The sequence below is a fragment of the Sinohyriopsis cumingii genome, unplaced genomic scaffold, assembly GCF_028554795.1.
Source record: "Sinohyriopsis cumingii isolate HCF-2022 unplaced genomic scaffold, ASM2855479v2 utg000229l, whole genome shotgun sequence".
Taxonomy (NCBI): Eukaryota; Metazoa; Mollusca; class Bivalvia; order Unionida; family Unionidae; genus Sinohyriopsis; species Sinohyriopsis cumingii.
The window spans coordinates 1,863,828-1,879,108 of NW_028315879.1; the positions used below are offsets into that span (position 1 = coordinate 1,863,828).

Here is a 15,281-nt window from a genome sequence, read left to right on the forward strand (position 1 = left end):
GATAATGTGACTGGGTGGGACATGATGTCTGCGGCATGATGCCCCGGGGATAGACATCACTAGAAACTGCCACACTGTTGACATCGTAGGGATATGACTCAAATTGTTAACGCTAAGGTTTAAATAAAGAAAATTGCACGCACACACGCACATACACACATACATTATTATTATTATTATTATTATTATTATTATTATTATTATATTATTGTTGTTATTATTATTATTATTATTATTATTATTATTATTATTATTTGAACAATGAACTGCCAGAATTATTGTATAATAATATTTTAATCTTTACTCGACTCTTAGTTCGTGTGATCAAAGTAGCTAGGCACTTCTCATATCACACTACAATATCTGAATATTGACATTTAATAATACGTGCAACATGTGATCTCTGTAAAACAAAAATGAGAGGTAATGTGACACATTATTAATTGCAGGACAATACAGATTGTGAAACATATTTTCAGTAATATCAGAATAAGTGAGAAAAAAATTCTACCGTTGCTTTTACCTTGTATACACTTTCATTTAAAATGCAATTATTTTATAAGGTTGACCGTGACTTTCTAAAGCTAATGTACGCATATAGTTTCCAAAAATAACGAATCTTGACGTAATAAGATTTGGAAGATGTGTCCAAATGTCACATTTAAATTCAAAGAGTCAGTCTGGTGTGTACATTTCCTACAGTACGCTTATGTTAAATATAAGCCGATGCCATACTATTGCATCATAATGAACACAAGCGACAATATGAGAAATACAATCCAGTGTCCACTTGCACTAGCAACAGGAAGAGCACCACTGCCACCGCCGCCACTTCCTGTGCCAGTACCACCACTTCCTGCGGCAGGACTACCACCTCCTGCGGCAGGGCCACCACTTCCTGCGGAAGGACTGCCACCTCCTGCGGCAGGGCCACCACTTCCTGCGGAAGGACTGCCACTTCCTGCGGAAGGACTGCCACCTCCTGCGACAGGGCCACCACTTCCTGCAGCAGGACCCGTAGATCCCTTTGTAGTTACAGACTGTCCTTCAACTCGATCTATGGAATACCATAAATAGCTAGATATTAAAAACTATTATTTTCGTGTCCAGAATTTAACAAAACATGAAAACTTTTGTGTAAAAGAAATAGTATGCATACTTTTATATAGGGCTCAGCTATGGCAGTCAACCAATTAAGTTTTGACATTTTTTATTATTTTGTCTATGGAAAGCGGTGATATTTGCGTTTGCGTATATTTTAAATGCTTTGAAGAATGCATTTAAGAAATCTAAAATAGAATGAATGGTGAGAACTGAGTAACCAAATGATTAACACCGTGGAACAATTCGTTAGCCAGTATGGAAAAATCCTAGATACATAAATGTCATGAAAATGCAAACAGGCTGAACATTTCGAGTCGCAGTAAAACTTCGAAAATTGATACAGGTCCCAACTACAAATTTTTCTTTCTTTGTTGTTCTTTTTTTTTCTTTTTTTTTTTTTCTTCTTAAATCATTACATTAATCCTCATTTCCTCAAGCTTACTAATGTTCAAGTACCAATAACAGAGAGGATATTTGCTTGTAACGAGTCAGCAAAAGATATATTTCATGGAGTTGGTGAAAATATTAAAGTTTATCACCCATAAGTTGAAATAAATGTTATTCACTCATGGCAAGGAAATTTTCCTTTTTATGTTATGCTCAAATGTATTGACTAGCAGGATGTGTAAAAGTCTGAAGAAATATAGTTGTTACTTAATCCCGAGCGATATTAGCAGTTTACAATTCGTCTTCTGCTGTGTTTAAAAACAATAACACAGTTCTCCTTTCCAATTCAAAGCAAAATAGCACATTAAGAAAAACATAATTATTTGCACCTTGTTTTTATTTAAATTCGTCTCATGTCGAGCGGGAAAAAGCCGTTCTTACCCCTCAGCCAAGTTCACGTCTAAAAATAGCTTCAGATTTATTGGTTATAATATTATCCGTGTCTATTGACTGCCAGTGCAATATCAAGATTATTTCTCACGGAAAATCCAGTAATGCACGACCTAGAGAAATATAAAGACTATTATTCACGCGTTACTTGCAACAGCCGACTTAATATAATGATGATGTCATTAATATACATCTTATCGGGTATAAGAAATAGTGAATATATGATTCAGAATTAAATACCAACCGTTATGTTCTAGTTACCTAACACGCAAAGACATTTACAAGAAGCTAGCTCAGTGGTTTTGGTCACTTTCAAAATCATACTTTTTTTCAATAAGAATAGAAAGCAAGCATTTGTAGATGAACTTATTATTCTTTTGGGGGGCCCCGAGTGGCCGAGTGGTCTAAAGCGCTCTCCATTACTGATCACTGCCATCTCTCCTCTGTCTGCGCCGGTTCGAGTCTCGGATTCAGCCAATGTGAGTATGTGAGAAAGCTTGCCAATAGCTTCTCGTGGGTCGGTAGTTCTTTCTGGGGTTTTCCCGGGTTCTTCCTCCACCATTAATACTGGCCGCCATGTATAGCCTATCGTGAAAAATGGCGTTAAACCCCACAACAACAACAACAACAACATTACTCCTATGATGCCGGAACCATAGAAAATAACGATGACTATTTTGAGGTAACCATTCTTCCTTTGTAGCTATCAGGTTTTGAAGATATGATATTGTCTTTTACTAAATACAGTGTGATTAAGTTAATACGTGTAAAAAAAAGAAAGACAGAAAAAGGAAACGAAATGAGACAAAAAGAATACTGTGTAGAGGAAAGTGCGGGAGGAACTCCGAAAGTTGATGACCTATTGATACAATTGTCGTTTCCCGAATTATGAGATTTAGGATGCATATTATCAATGGTAAATGGACTACTCGATCTACACCTCTATCATATATTTATTTGACGAGGCCAATGCTAACGCTAATACTTATAAATAACTGAATAGCCTAAGGATCACTCTGATAACTGTAGGGGACATGACCTCCATTTTTTTTTATTTTTTTTATTTTGAATTTATCAATAATTCGAAAGAATAATATGCATGATAACAGAAACTTTAAAAGAGACTTTACGAACAGGAATGTTAATCATCAGTAACCTTATCACACAAGCTAAAATTTTAAAATTGTTTAAAAGAAGACCCGAATATGGAAAAAATGCTTATTAATTGATACAAAGGAACCAGAATTTGCCATTGAAAACGTTCAGGACTTCCAATCACAGACTCCGCGTTGAAATCGGTCGTTGGAGCAATACACCCTCTGGGGAACGAAAATGTAATCTTTGTAATAAAAATCACGTCAGTGACGAATATCATTATTTGTTATTAATCCCAAATTTCACAAAGAAAGGGGTATATTTCTAAAACCTTATATCACCGCAAACAAAATTAATATGCCAGCAATAATTGCAAAATTCTGCCAAATTTGTTTCTTTAATAATGAAAACAATATCATAAATATTGCGCTATTTGTGGGTACGGAATTGTTTCATACTTCACAATGATATGTTATCTATTCTCTTTTACAACCCTTGTACACTCCAGGAGGGTAATTTTATTCTACCATAGCAATGTTACATTTATCTAACGAAAGGATCTAGCATTACCCACGAATATTTATGCTCGCTCTGGCTTATAAATATTGATCTATCACGTGATTTGTATCGCCAATTGTTAGTGACGTCACCTTGTAATATTGTTGCAGTTATGGCATTCTCATATCCCACCTATGTGTAGCCTGGTATTTACTTTCATTAAGACAAGTTTTGTTCTGTTCTGTGTCGCTCCTTTGACTATCGCTAAAGAAGCCCGCGAACATGTTTCTATTTACGCGCGTGTGGTAGCTGAATTAATCTCACCACCGTTTACAGCTCATGGTTTGCGACTTGACAGATTCATTCACGACTTCTACGTGGTTTATATTTTTCTTCAGCTATTTCTTTTTTTATCGCATCGAGATGACGTCACTGAATGTCCATGGAAAATTGACCTATCGCCAGTTGTCAATCATTCTGCTCGATTGACCAATCAGCGAGCGCTATTACACACCTCCAGGCACTGTTTACGTCCGCCATTTTCCTCCGACAAGCTGTTTCTGTCGATATTGACTCGGCTATTGTATATATTTACAAATTTCGCAACGGTTCGGAGAAGTCGCCCTACTTCATCTGGAGCAGTCGCCCCAAGGATCATATATAGTAATTCTGAGATATAGCCACATGGTTAAGGCTTTATTTATTGTTGTTTTTCTTCAACTTAATAACTTATTAAATTTATAAAATTTGCAATTTTTCAACTTTTCCATTTGATCAACTCCGCTTCTGTACTTAACGAAAAATAAGTCTTATCTGTCCCTTTTGCTCTACTCTTCAAATCATTAGATGCATTTTAATAATATTTGTAGAGATAGTGTTATCAATATTTTTTATTACATTTACATCTAAAAATGAAACATGCCTACTAGATGCAGTATAAGTAAATTTAATCGTCGGGTGAAAATGATTTAGGCGATCAATAATTTTTTTCAGTTTTTCAGTTGAATGCTTTCAGATCATAAATATATCATCTAAAAATCTGAACCAAAGAGATGGATTAAACTTTTCGTTTTGAATAAAATCCTTTTCTAATTTACCCATGAAAGGGAAGAGTATATAGGAGCCATATTAATACCCATTATCTGTATGTAATTCGTATTATTAAATTAAAAATAATTGTTTTCCAAGATAAGATTATATTATTTCACAAATATCTTCGCTAGATAGTGCTATTATTAGGATTGTTATCAAGAAAATATTTGCACGCTTCAATATCATCTGCATGCGGAATGTTGGTATATAGTGATGTTACATCTAATGATACCAGGATTGAAATTATCACATAGATGTGGAATAGACTTCGACTTTTAATGAAAGTAGTTGTATCTTTAATGTATGAAGAAAGTGATTTCATTAAAGGTTGTAAAACACTATCAATAAATTTGGATAGGTTTTCAGTATATGAATTACAACTTGATATAATGGGTCGTCCTGGAAAATTTAAAGGTAAATTATGGTCAGGATTTGTATGAGTTTTGGGTAATATGTAGAACTGAGGTGTACGTATATTAAGAGGGAAAGTATCAAATTCCTCATATGCGGAATTATTATGTTTGAGGTGTACGTATCTAAAGAGGGAAAGTATCAAATTCCTCACATACGGAATTATTATTTTTAGCGATCTCATTAATGCATGTTTAATTTTTTTATTTAATTTCTAATTGACGTTCAAGTTCTTTAACATAATCATCTTGATTCACAATAATAATAATGTTTGACTTATCATCCTTTTTAATCACTATACTGTCGTCATTCATTAGATTATATACAGACTTAATTTCGTCCTTATACATATTACTATGATATTGCTTTAATTTAGTTAATATCTCTTTTGTGATCGCGTATATATAAAAATATAAATATGAATCACGTAAAAGATGACTTAATTCTGTTATAAAAAGGTTATTTGGGTGACAAGCTTTTGGGATGACTTCTCCAACCAATTGGGGTGACTTCACCAACCACTCTGGGGCGACTTCTCCAGATACATGAGGGCGAGTTCTCCGCATACCGACGTAACTTAGAGAAGTGCAAGCGATGGATAAATGCTCTCGCTTTCTGTCTCTGTCTCAGTGTTGTTTCATATGGCAAATATTGCTCACCGATATCGTCTGGTATATCTTTTAATATTATCACGCCCGCCATTTTCACAGAATGTTTGTCGGAGGTGAAGACGTTGTCAAGTCATGTGTTCGATAGGCGACGCGATCTACCTTCTGGCGTAAGGTCAGTTCTAGCTGACCTGCTGAAATTATTTAGTCACAAATTGTCTATAATTTGAATCTCTATTTTTGATAATTTTATTTAAAATAAATTTTCTCTGCTTGTTGTCTAAACTTTGGAAAGAGTTTCCTAAAGTAGCGAACTATGAATTGCTACTCTTCACCCGAGAGTACAGGCAGTCACGATACAAGTACCATTTGCCGACAACGTCAGCAATAGATGTAACAAAATAGATTAGAAACAGATATTATTCACTTTGTTACCTTGAGATGATAATTTAGAACAAGTATACGAAGAAAAGACATAATAAATCACTGCTGTTCTTGTTTTTGTTTGGGTTTGGATTTTATCTTTAGTCCCTACCTATCTTACCATTTGACTTGAGTTATTACCAGTGAAAGTATTAGATACACTGCGAATGGTATAAGACTAAAGTCATTATTTATTTATTACATTTTATATATAAATGTAAAATATATACAAAGGGTATATAGTTTGTTTTAAATTCCCCTGGGCTTCTTTATATTGTAATTTTGTAAGCGCATAATTCAAAAATAAAATGTCTGTAAAAGAATTAAAATATGAGTTTATTACCATTCATATTTTATTTAGAGTAAATTGAAAATTGCAAATAAAACATCCATATTTAATTGTTTTTATTGTTTAATTGTTTAATGCATTTAAATACATTTTGATTTATAGAATGAACATTAAAATTCTTGTTCTAATCACTGGAATTTCTGCCTTTTTCATTTAGCTAATACAGAGTTTTTGAAAAGCAAAAATTATCAAGCATACAAATATTAAAATTATTTTTTCTTCCAGCTTTAAGACAGCGGACAAAATTGGTTTGTGGAACGCTTCAAACCCCACTTGTAATGTCCTTTTCAAGAATCGAGAAGGTATATGCTGCCCGCTAAAACAAATCATTTTTAATTTGTTTATCAAATCAATTAAAACTATTGTAGGATTAAAACAGACTTGACTTGTGTTGCTGCTACATACTACTATTACTACTACTACTACTATTACTACTACTATTACTACTACTACATTGCAATCTGAGAGAGAGAGAGATAGATAGCACAAGAGTTACTGTATCAAAAATGAAGGTTATCAATGTCAATTTATTTGGGAAAAAATATAAACATGAAATTTTTACAAATGTAGAACAATGACTAACCATTTTCTGTAGCATTTGACGACTTCTGACGATACATGTTAAGACATTGTGCTTACATTTTCACATTGCGTGTGTTCTAGAGCGGTGACAATACAGTGATACACATCGAGGATATCGATAAACATATGTAATGTATATAGTTTTGTAATTTTTTACTCTTAAAAGAAAGATGAACTTCGAGATTCTCATAATGAATATCCTTTACAATATTGTTTCAAACTATTTTATCCAGTGGTGCGATTTAGAAATTAGACGAAGAAAGCGTGGGACAATGATTTGGATTTTTAATGTTGCCTAAAAATAAATTTTCAGTCATATCGCTACGATGTCTGCAGTTAAGCAGGTTATAGTGATGTCTAGCACTGGGGCATCATTCCAAAGACATGTAGCATGATGTTCCACCCAGTCACATTATCCTAATACCAGGCCTGTCAGTCTTAACACTAACATCTTACTGCTGAAAATCTAGCGATGCAACTGTAAATACAATTTTTATAAGTCTTTGGTATAACTCGACCAGGGTTCGACCCTGCGACCTTCCGCATCCGAGGCAGACGCTCTAACCACTTCGTCCACCGGATTGTTCCTGCTAAGTTCCACAAAACATTATTTTATACGGTCTTTAAGTAGCGTGCGGTCATATGCTAAGAAAATATTGGACAGGCTCGTTGACACTGATTAGGGCCATGACTAGGCTGATTCGAAGTCTTTGAATTTCTAAAATAGACCCGCCTTTCATGTAAATTGTCATTTACCAAACACCTGGAGATGAAGCAATTACTAAAGTTTATTTATCTTTATCGTATCATAATGGATGTTATTAGTGTGCATAAATGAATATAAATATTTTCCTAATTAAATTCACTGGTTTTAATGACCAGACAAGCGGCCTTCTAGAGTTTTGCAGACGGAGACCGACGAAACGTTGTTTTATAAGTTAGATCGACCCCAATTCATCTTCAAGGGAGACAACCTTTACATACTGGTAATTTAACGTCTGAGTGTCAATTGTCTTAAATGAGATTCAATAATGTCAAAACAGCTAGCTAAGATTAGTGTAAGCAAAGCGTACGTATCTGTGCCAAAATCAGCGTCACAGAAACTGGTGTCATTTATGTCTTTTTATATTGCCAGATACAAACAACGTAAAAACTGTTTTAATCGCTTGTACGAAAAACATATTAAACTTAAATTTAAACCCACCATAAAACCTAAAATACATTTTGACTAAAGTTTCAGAAACATTTTAGAGAAAAAGTTCTGAAAGTGAGTCAATGTATTGACACAATTTAACGAGTGATATATATATATATATAAATCAAGCCCACCAATACTGCTTTCCTCTTAGTCATGTTATAAAAATGTGTCAATGTATTGATACAATTTAGCGAGTGATACATACAACTTAAAGCAAACGATACTGCTTTCCTATAGTCAAATTAATGTGTCAATGTTTTAATGCAATTCAGAAGGAATTCTCTCAAATTTAGGTGAATCTTGAATAATTAGTTGGAACTGTTCAGGTCTGATGACAGAGTGCGTATGCATTACTGGTAAGAAACTTATGTACGGGGAGGCCTTTCAAGATTAATCCGAAACAATTATGCAGATGTTTATTAACTATTAATAATCTGATATATTTTATTATTTGTTGTTTATATATAGTCATTTTCCGATTGACCGATGTAAAAGTCTTAACATTTCGATCATGCAGTGCATAAATCACATTTCTTTTAAAAATTGCTAGCCATGTCCTCTTTAATCAAAATAATACCATATTTAAATTAAATCAAGTTTCATTCTATAATATTTGAACATGTCATGCATGTACATATTCACTTTTTCTCATATATATATATATATATATATATATATATATATATATATATATATATATATATATATATATATATATATATATATATATATATATATATATATATAAATGGGTGCTTGATTTTTACGGTTTTCACTTTGCATATCGTGATAATATCGTTATGCAACTTCACCGGCGATACACTGGACTATAGCGGTCAAAACAATTGAAGTAAAACGTTGTATTGTACTTAAATTTTACATGGGTAATCCTGATTTACATCGGCACACTCTTGCAATCAAGCTTGTCGGTTGGCTAACTGAAAATTGTTCCGCATAGCATGGCAAATTCGGAAGTAGTGAAAGCGATATTAGATCTTCTGGAATAAGCAAAATAAAATTGTATTCATTATAATCGGTTGCTGGTTAGTCAAGTTGTACACGTCACTTGGAATTATCTCAACGTATCAAGGTACTATGTTTGTAATCTCTTTTTATGTATTCCACTTGGGCTTAAGTATGAAGATAAAAAATTAGAGAGAGAAAGAGAGGGAGAGAGAGAGAGAGGCCCTGAGGTAATCATTTCAAACTATTCAACCCTCCGTCAAGTGTAACTCATTAGTGATAAATTTCACGTATATTTTATAAACACAAAGCAGTTAAGAATGAAAATGCAACACTATGCAAATGTACATTCCAGTTATTTTATTCAAAAGGCTATAAACTATTCATGTGAGATATTAAAGCTCAGTAGATCATGATGCAACTATTAACACGAATTTAGAGTCCATTAAAATAATGAAAATTAATAGAAAATAACTTTAATTCAATACTTGTATTAGTAGTAGTAACAGTAGTAGTAGGACAAGTAGTAGTATTCTAGGTCAATGAACATCCTTGGTATAATCGAGACTGTAAATTACCAAAATATCGCGCACTTAAGAGCTTCAACAATAATAATATGACAGATAGCTTGGCTTTATATAAGCATAATAGAAATATGTACATAAACACAACAAGGCACAAACGCAAAACTACGCAGAGAAAAGGAAAGGGCGAGTCTTGAAAAAATCATTTTCAAACAAGGACTCTAAAAGTTGTTGGAGAATTTTGAAATGTCCAAACACCGCGAATGGAAAAATTGGCATCACCAGGCATCGCCATTACTTTGCGGAATTATTTAATATGCAACAGGAGATAGACCAAACGTTCAGGTTAAACGAAAAAAAAAAACAAAAAACAACAACACAAAACGACTAATATTTGCCATGAAAATGTGGACAGTAAAATAACTGAAATAGAAATGTATCATGATATAAAAATGTATAAATCCTGGTAAAATATTTGTAATTGAAGACCTTTCGAGTGATTTTATGAAGCAACTGGAAATATTACGGTGCCTATCTTAAATACTATTTTCAGTAAATTGATTTTGGATATTTCCCCAAGTGTTGCACCACGTCTGTTATTGCACCTATCCACATACAAGTGAATATAAATATGCATGCAAATTATAGAGGAATTAGCCATTTACCTGTCTTTAGGAAAATATGTACATAAGTTTTAAATTAAATACTAGCCAACTGGATCAAAGAAAATTAAAAGGTTAGGTGAATATTAAGCTGGTTTCTGAAACAGAGATGCCGATGTAGATAATATATTTACCCTAAGCAGACTGCTATCTAAATAGTTGAAGAAACAAAGTTTTATGATCTTTTTGCTGAATATGAAAATGCAGTTGACCGTATTGACAGAAGGTTTCTTTATCATAAATTATAAACGAATACATTAGCAGCAAAATGCTTACAATATCGAAAGCCATGTATAAAAATGTCAAAGCTTGTGTGAAAACTCCGAATGGCTAGAAATAAATATTGTAATGCACGGAGGGAGTAAGGCAAAGTTGTGTTTAATCACCTATGTTATTATCTATAATTCTACATGATTTAAAGTCACACGTTTCTGACCTGGAAAACTGCCTGACATTAGAATTCGCTAATTTATTTGCACTTTTGCATGCAGATAACTTGGTTGTCTTTGCCGAAACTGCTCCTTATCTTCAAAGAATTCGAGAAAGAAAGAAAAAAGAACAACGACAAGATTATTACAACATCTAGAAATTAAAAAAATAAACCTGGAAAAGAGAATGAAAATTGTAGTTTTTCGAAAAAGGGAATATTTGAGACGATATGAAAGTTGGATTTCTGGTGTTTGCATGATAGAGGCAGTATCTTATTATGGATATCTTGGCTTTCTGTTCTCATATATTTTACTCATAGTATATGTGTTAAAAAAAACCGCTAACAGAACAAGAGGCAAAGACCCTTTCAAGTTTGAAGGCTACACGTAATCTGTTTGGTAAACTGTCTAAAAAAAACTCTATGCAAAATACTTTATACTAAAATAGCACCAATCTTGAACTATGGGTCTGACCTTTTGTAGGTCACACTGAAGCTGTACATCCTTTATTCTGTAAGTATTTTATTGATATTACAAAATACAGGTCATATGTTTGTATATATAATGAGTTATGTAGAATGCCATGCAGGTAGTAATATATAGAAGAATTCTTAGGTACTGGTTCAAGCTATTAAGGAAAACGGCTGATAGATCCACAAAACAAAGCAATACCCTATAACTGAAAAGGGACAAACACTGTGACTGTTGGGTAAATGCAGTTAAGAATATACTGTTTTCATACGAAATGGAGAAAGTCTGGGTTAATCAAGGGATGGGTGGCGACAAACTCTTTTTATTATATTTAAACAACGTTGTAAAGGTATTTTTCAACAATAATTAAATGACGAGTTAAATTGAATGGATAGATTACGATTATATAATAAGATAATAAACTCTTCGTACAGTGTTAAGTTGCTATCTATGTTCAGAAATCGAACCATTTCGATAATGCCAAAAATAAGTAGGTTTTAAAATATTGAAAGACTGTGCCCTTTTTGTGCAGATATTGAGGATGAGTTTGACTTTCTGTTGAATGTCCCATGCATAATAATTTGAGAGAGGCCTAAGTCCCTTCATACTTCCATTGTAATGTAAAAACACTTCAAGGTTTATTACTTTCTCCAGAGAATCAATAATAATATTGATATCCTACATAACTATGACGTTTATCTAGCAAAATCTTTAAAAGTGAGAGAATCAGTGTCTTTATACAATCATTGTCACGTGTCGTGATTGTAACATATTTTTTTTTATATACACGCATGCATTTTGGGCGGATGGCCCATGTTACAGATACACATTATTATACACATTATTATCATTATTATTATTATTATTATTATTATTATTATTATTATTATTATTATTATTATTTAAAATTTAGCTCAATCTGAAGATATTTACATTTATTTTCATTGTTTTCTGCCCGAGACTTACGTCATCTTTAAAATAGATAAACGCCTAGCATTTTTCCTGACTTTCACGATTGAAATATTCCATTCAGCGTGCATTGTACATAATTTCACTAGGAAATAGCCAAAGTTGTTAGCACAATATGTAACTGTATTTATTTGTTGAAATTAAGTGGCATCTAAATTTGGGTTCAGCGTCAGTTACCGAACCCGACTGCAAGGTTGCCAAGGCTACACAATTCACGTCTTTATGCAGAAATAAGCAAAATAAAATAAAATATAATTTTTTTATAGCAAAACTCAAATTCTAGTGGTTAGCGCGTCTGCCTCGGATGCGGAAGGTGGCAGGTTAGAATCCCGGCCGAATCATACCAAAAACTTATAACAATTGAACAAACAGCTGCCTCGCTAGGCGCTCAGCATTAAGAGGTTAGTGTTAGGACTGGTCGGCCTGGTGTCAGGATAATGTGACTGGGTGGGACATCATGCTACATGTCTGCGGCATGATACCCCAGTGCTAGACATCACTATAAACTGCCGCATTACAGACATCGTTACGATATGACTGATTTTTTTTTTAATAAAGCTACGTTAAAAATCCAGATCACACACATACACACACACACACACACACACACACTTGAAAATCGTTTGTTTAAAAATGTTACGCTCGACAGTCTGTTATGATACAACCACTGTTTGTGTCTACAGATACGCATCACCCAACAATGTTTGCTGTATCAATCAACGCAAGAAATGTATTACCGAGAATATGAATCTTTGCATCTTTGTATGAAAACAACCATTCATTTGAAGAAAGACTTTATATATAAGTTCTAGCCTTTTGAAAAGCTCCTGTCCCAAAAATAGTTAAATGGAGAACAAAACATGCAAATTGACGGATTTCACTTTACAAATATATAAGTAAAGAAAAACTACCGTTTGTGGATTTCGATTAATTAATATTTCACTTGCTACTAAAAGAATAATAAGGTATTTTTCACTGGCTTATAAATGAATGACACAGAACTTACCATTATGTACCAGTAGAATGGCTATCACGACACAGAAAAACGTCCACTGAAATGTAATATGTAGTAAGATTGTTTTGCGATAAATAAATAAAAGCGAATAAATGAAATGTTGTAAATTGAAGTATCAATGCGTAATGAAAATAATGCGAGTTTCCGTGCGCAAAAACAATTGCGAATTGAAATAACGCAACATATCAGCAAGTTAAATGAATACTTTATAATAATGATGGAAATTAATAAAATCATACAATTAAAAATGCAACTCTTTGAGTATGCAACTGTTTTTTAAGACTCATTATTTTCTTGTTTGTTTTATGTATATTTTATTTGTTGTCATTTTTTATTCCTAAAAAATCTTCCCATAATTATTGCATACGTCTGTAACAGTAAGCAACGGAAGACAAAACTTAAGCAATAAAATAATTAAAAATAAGACTCATGTGGAAGAAAACTTGAACTTACCATTTTAAATAAATTTTGGAAGTCACCTTAAGCAGAATAATATTCCCAAAGATGGGTCAGGTTAAAAAAAATTTCACTTGACCCTCTCTTTTATATTACTGGTTATCAGTTGCCACGCCCGTATCAAAAATAAACATGGCGTTGCTATTAAAGAATTTGAGACTTTGAATGTATGTCAATATAAATATTAGTGTTTCAAGTACATTAGATAAGACGCAGAGGTTGATTAACAAACCTCTTAAAGAAATTGTCCATTCTATTTCGATACAAGAAATCCCCGTAACGACACGGGCACCTGTCTCATTAAAACCTTTAAATTGTCGTAGTATATAATAAAACCATTCTTTTTCGGAACACTGTTTTCTTTTTTCTCTTTTATATTTTCTATTTTATGGGTATTTGTCTTAATTTTCGTTCGTTCTTTCTTTGATCTTTCATTCATTTTTTCTGTGTAATTGGTTAGTCTTTCCATTGTTCAATCTCTCTGTATGTCTATTTATCTTTCTTTCTCTATCTGTTATATAAGACAGAGAGCATTAGACCTTTTGAGAAGTGAAACTTTAAAGTCGACGAAAGCCAGCCCAATATATCAATAGATGAATAAATAAAACATGGATCCAGTACTGTTTTGATTTATACGCTGTGTAATCACATTTCGAAAAGGAATACTACATCATTTCAGAACTAGTCTTATTTTTTGCGAAAGAAAAGTATCCCGCTGTCATTTGACCATTAAGGTGACTTCCACTTTGGACGCTGTGAACTAACATTTATCATCATTCTTCATAGGTGCAGATATGTTGTGGTATTGCACAAGCGAAAATCCTCTATTTCCGTCTTTTTATGGATTTTCGCCATCATCTTGATACGCTGGTCAGGAGAACGAGAGAGAGAGAGAGAGAGAGAGAGAGAGAGAGAGAGAGAGAGAGAGAGAAATGTGTGGTCGGTAGTATTATTAATTAGAGCAGAATAATGCCTTAGATCAACTTTAAATATATTAAGATATTTAAATTACCTATTGTTTGCTCGTTGTTTCGCTTAAATTATATTCCACGCTAATTTCCGTACAAGCACGTCAATGCATTGATGAGCGTTCAGTGTTCAAGAATATATGTGTCTGCACGCCTAGTGCTCTACTTTGTTATTTATAACCATCTTCCATGTATAAATCATAATAATAATAATAACAAGTGATTTTTAGAACATTATAATAGGTTTAAGAAACAACAACATCAATAAAACCTTAAATGCGCTTACATATGTGTGCCCCGTAACCAAGATATCTGCCTTACTGTGTCGACCGGCAACTGCAACTTTGTTTCATATATTATATAAACACGTTAAAGAGGTCTCAAGGGAGGTGTAAACATACTGTTATAAAGAATGATATTAAAGGTTACCTGGTGCAATTTCAGTTTCAAGGTTAATTATCCAGCCCAATTTCGTTTTCTCTTTCATTCCAGATTTCTGCATATTTTGTCCCTTGTGCAGGAGAGGTGAGTGGGAAACGGAAAAAGAAAGGATTGTGATTAAATTGTTTACCATGTTAAATTCATTTAGAAAGCAAACGGGGATTATTATTACATTTTATATTTTTTT

At 33.1% G+C, this 15,281-nt stretch overlaps 1 protein-coding gene across 1 annotated transcript; it reads right to left on the minus strand.

Annotated features, from left to right (window-relative positions):
- Positions 1–275: 275 nt before the first annotated feature.
- LOC149774441 (uncharacterized) lies at positions 276–13,774 on the minus strand. Its single transcript, XM_089945140.1, has 3 exons — positions 13,683–13,774; positions 13,221–13,266; positions 276–1,057 (listed from the first exon to the last, which is right to left on the minus strand). The coding sequence occupies exons 1-3, from the start codon at positions 13,683–13,685 to the stop codon at positions 735–737; spliced, it is 372 nt and encodes a 123-aa protein (XP_089801266.1). The 5' UTR covers positions 13,686–13,774; the 3' UTR covers positions 276–734.
- Between the last annotated feature and the right edge of the window lie 1,507 nt (positions 13,775–15,281).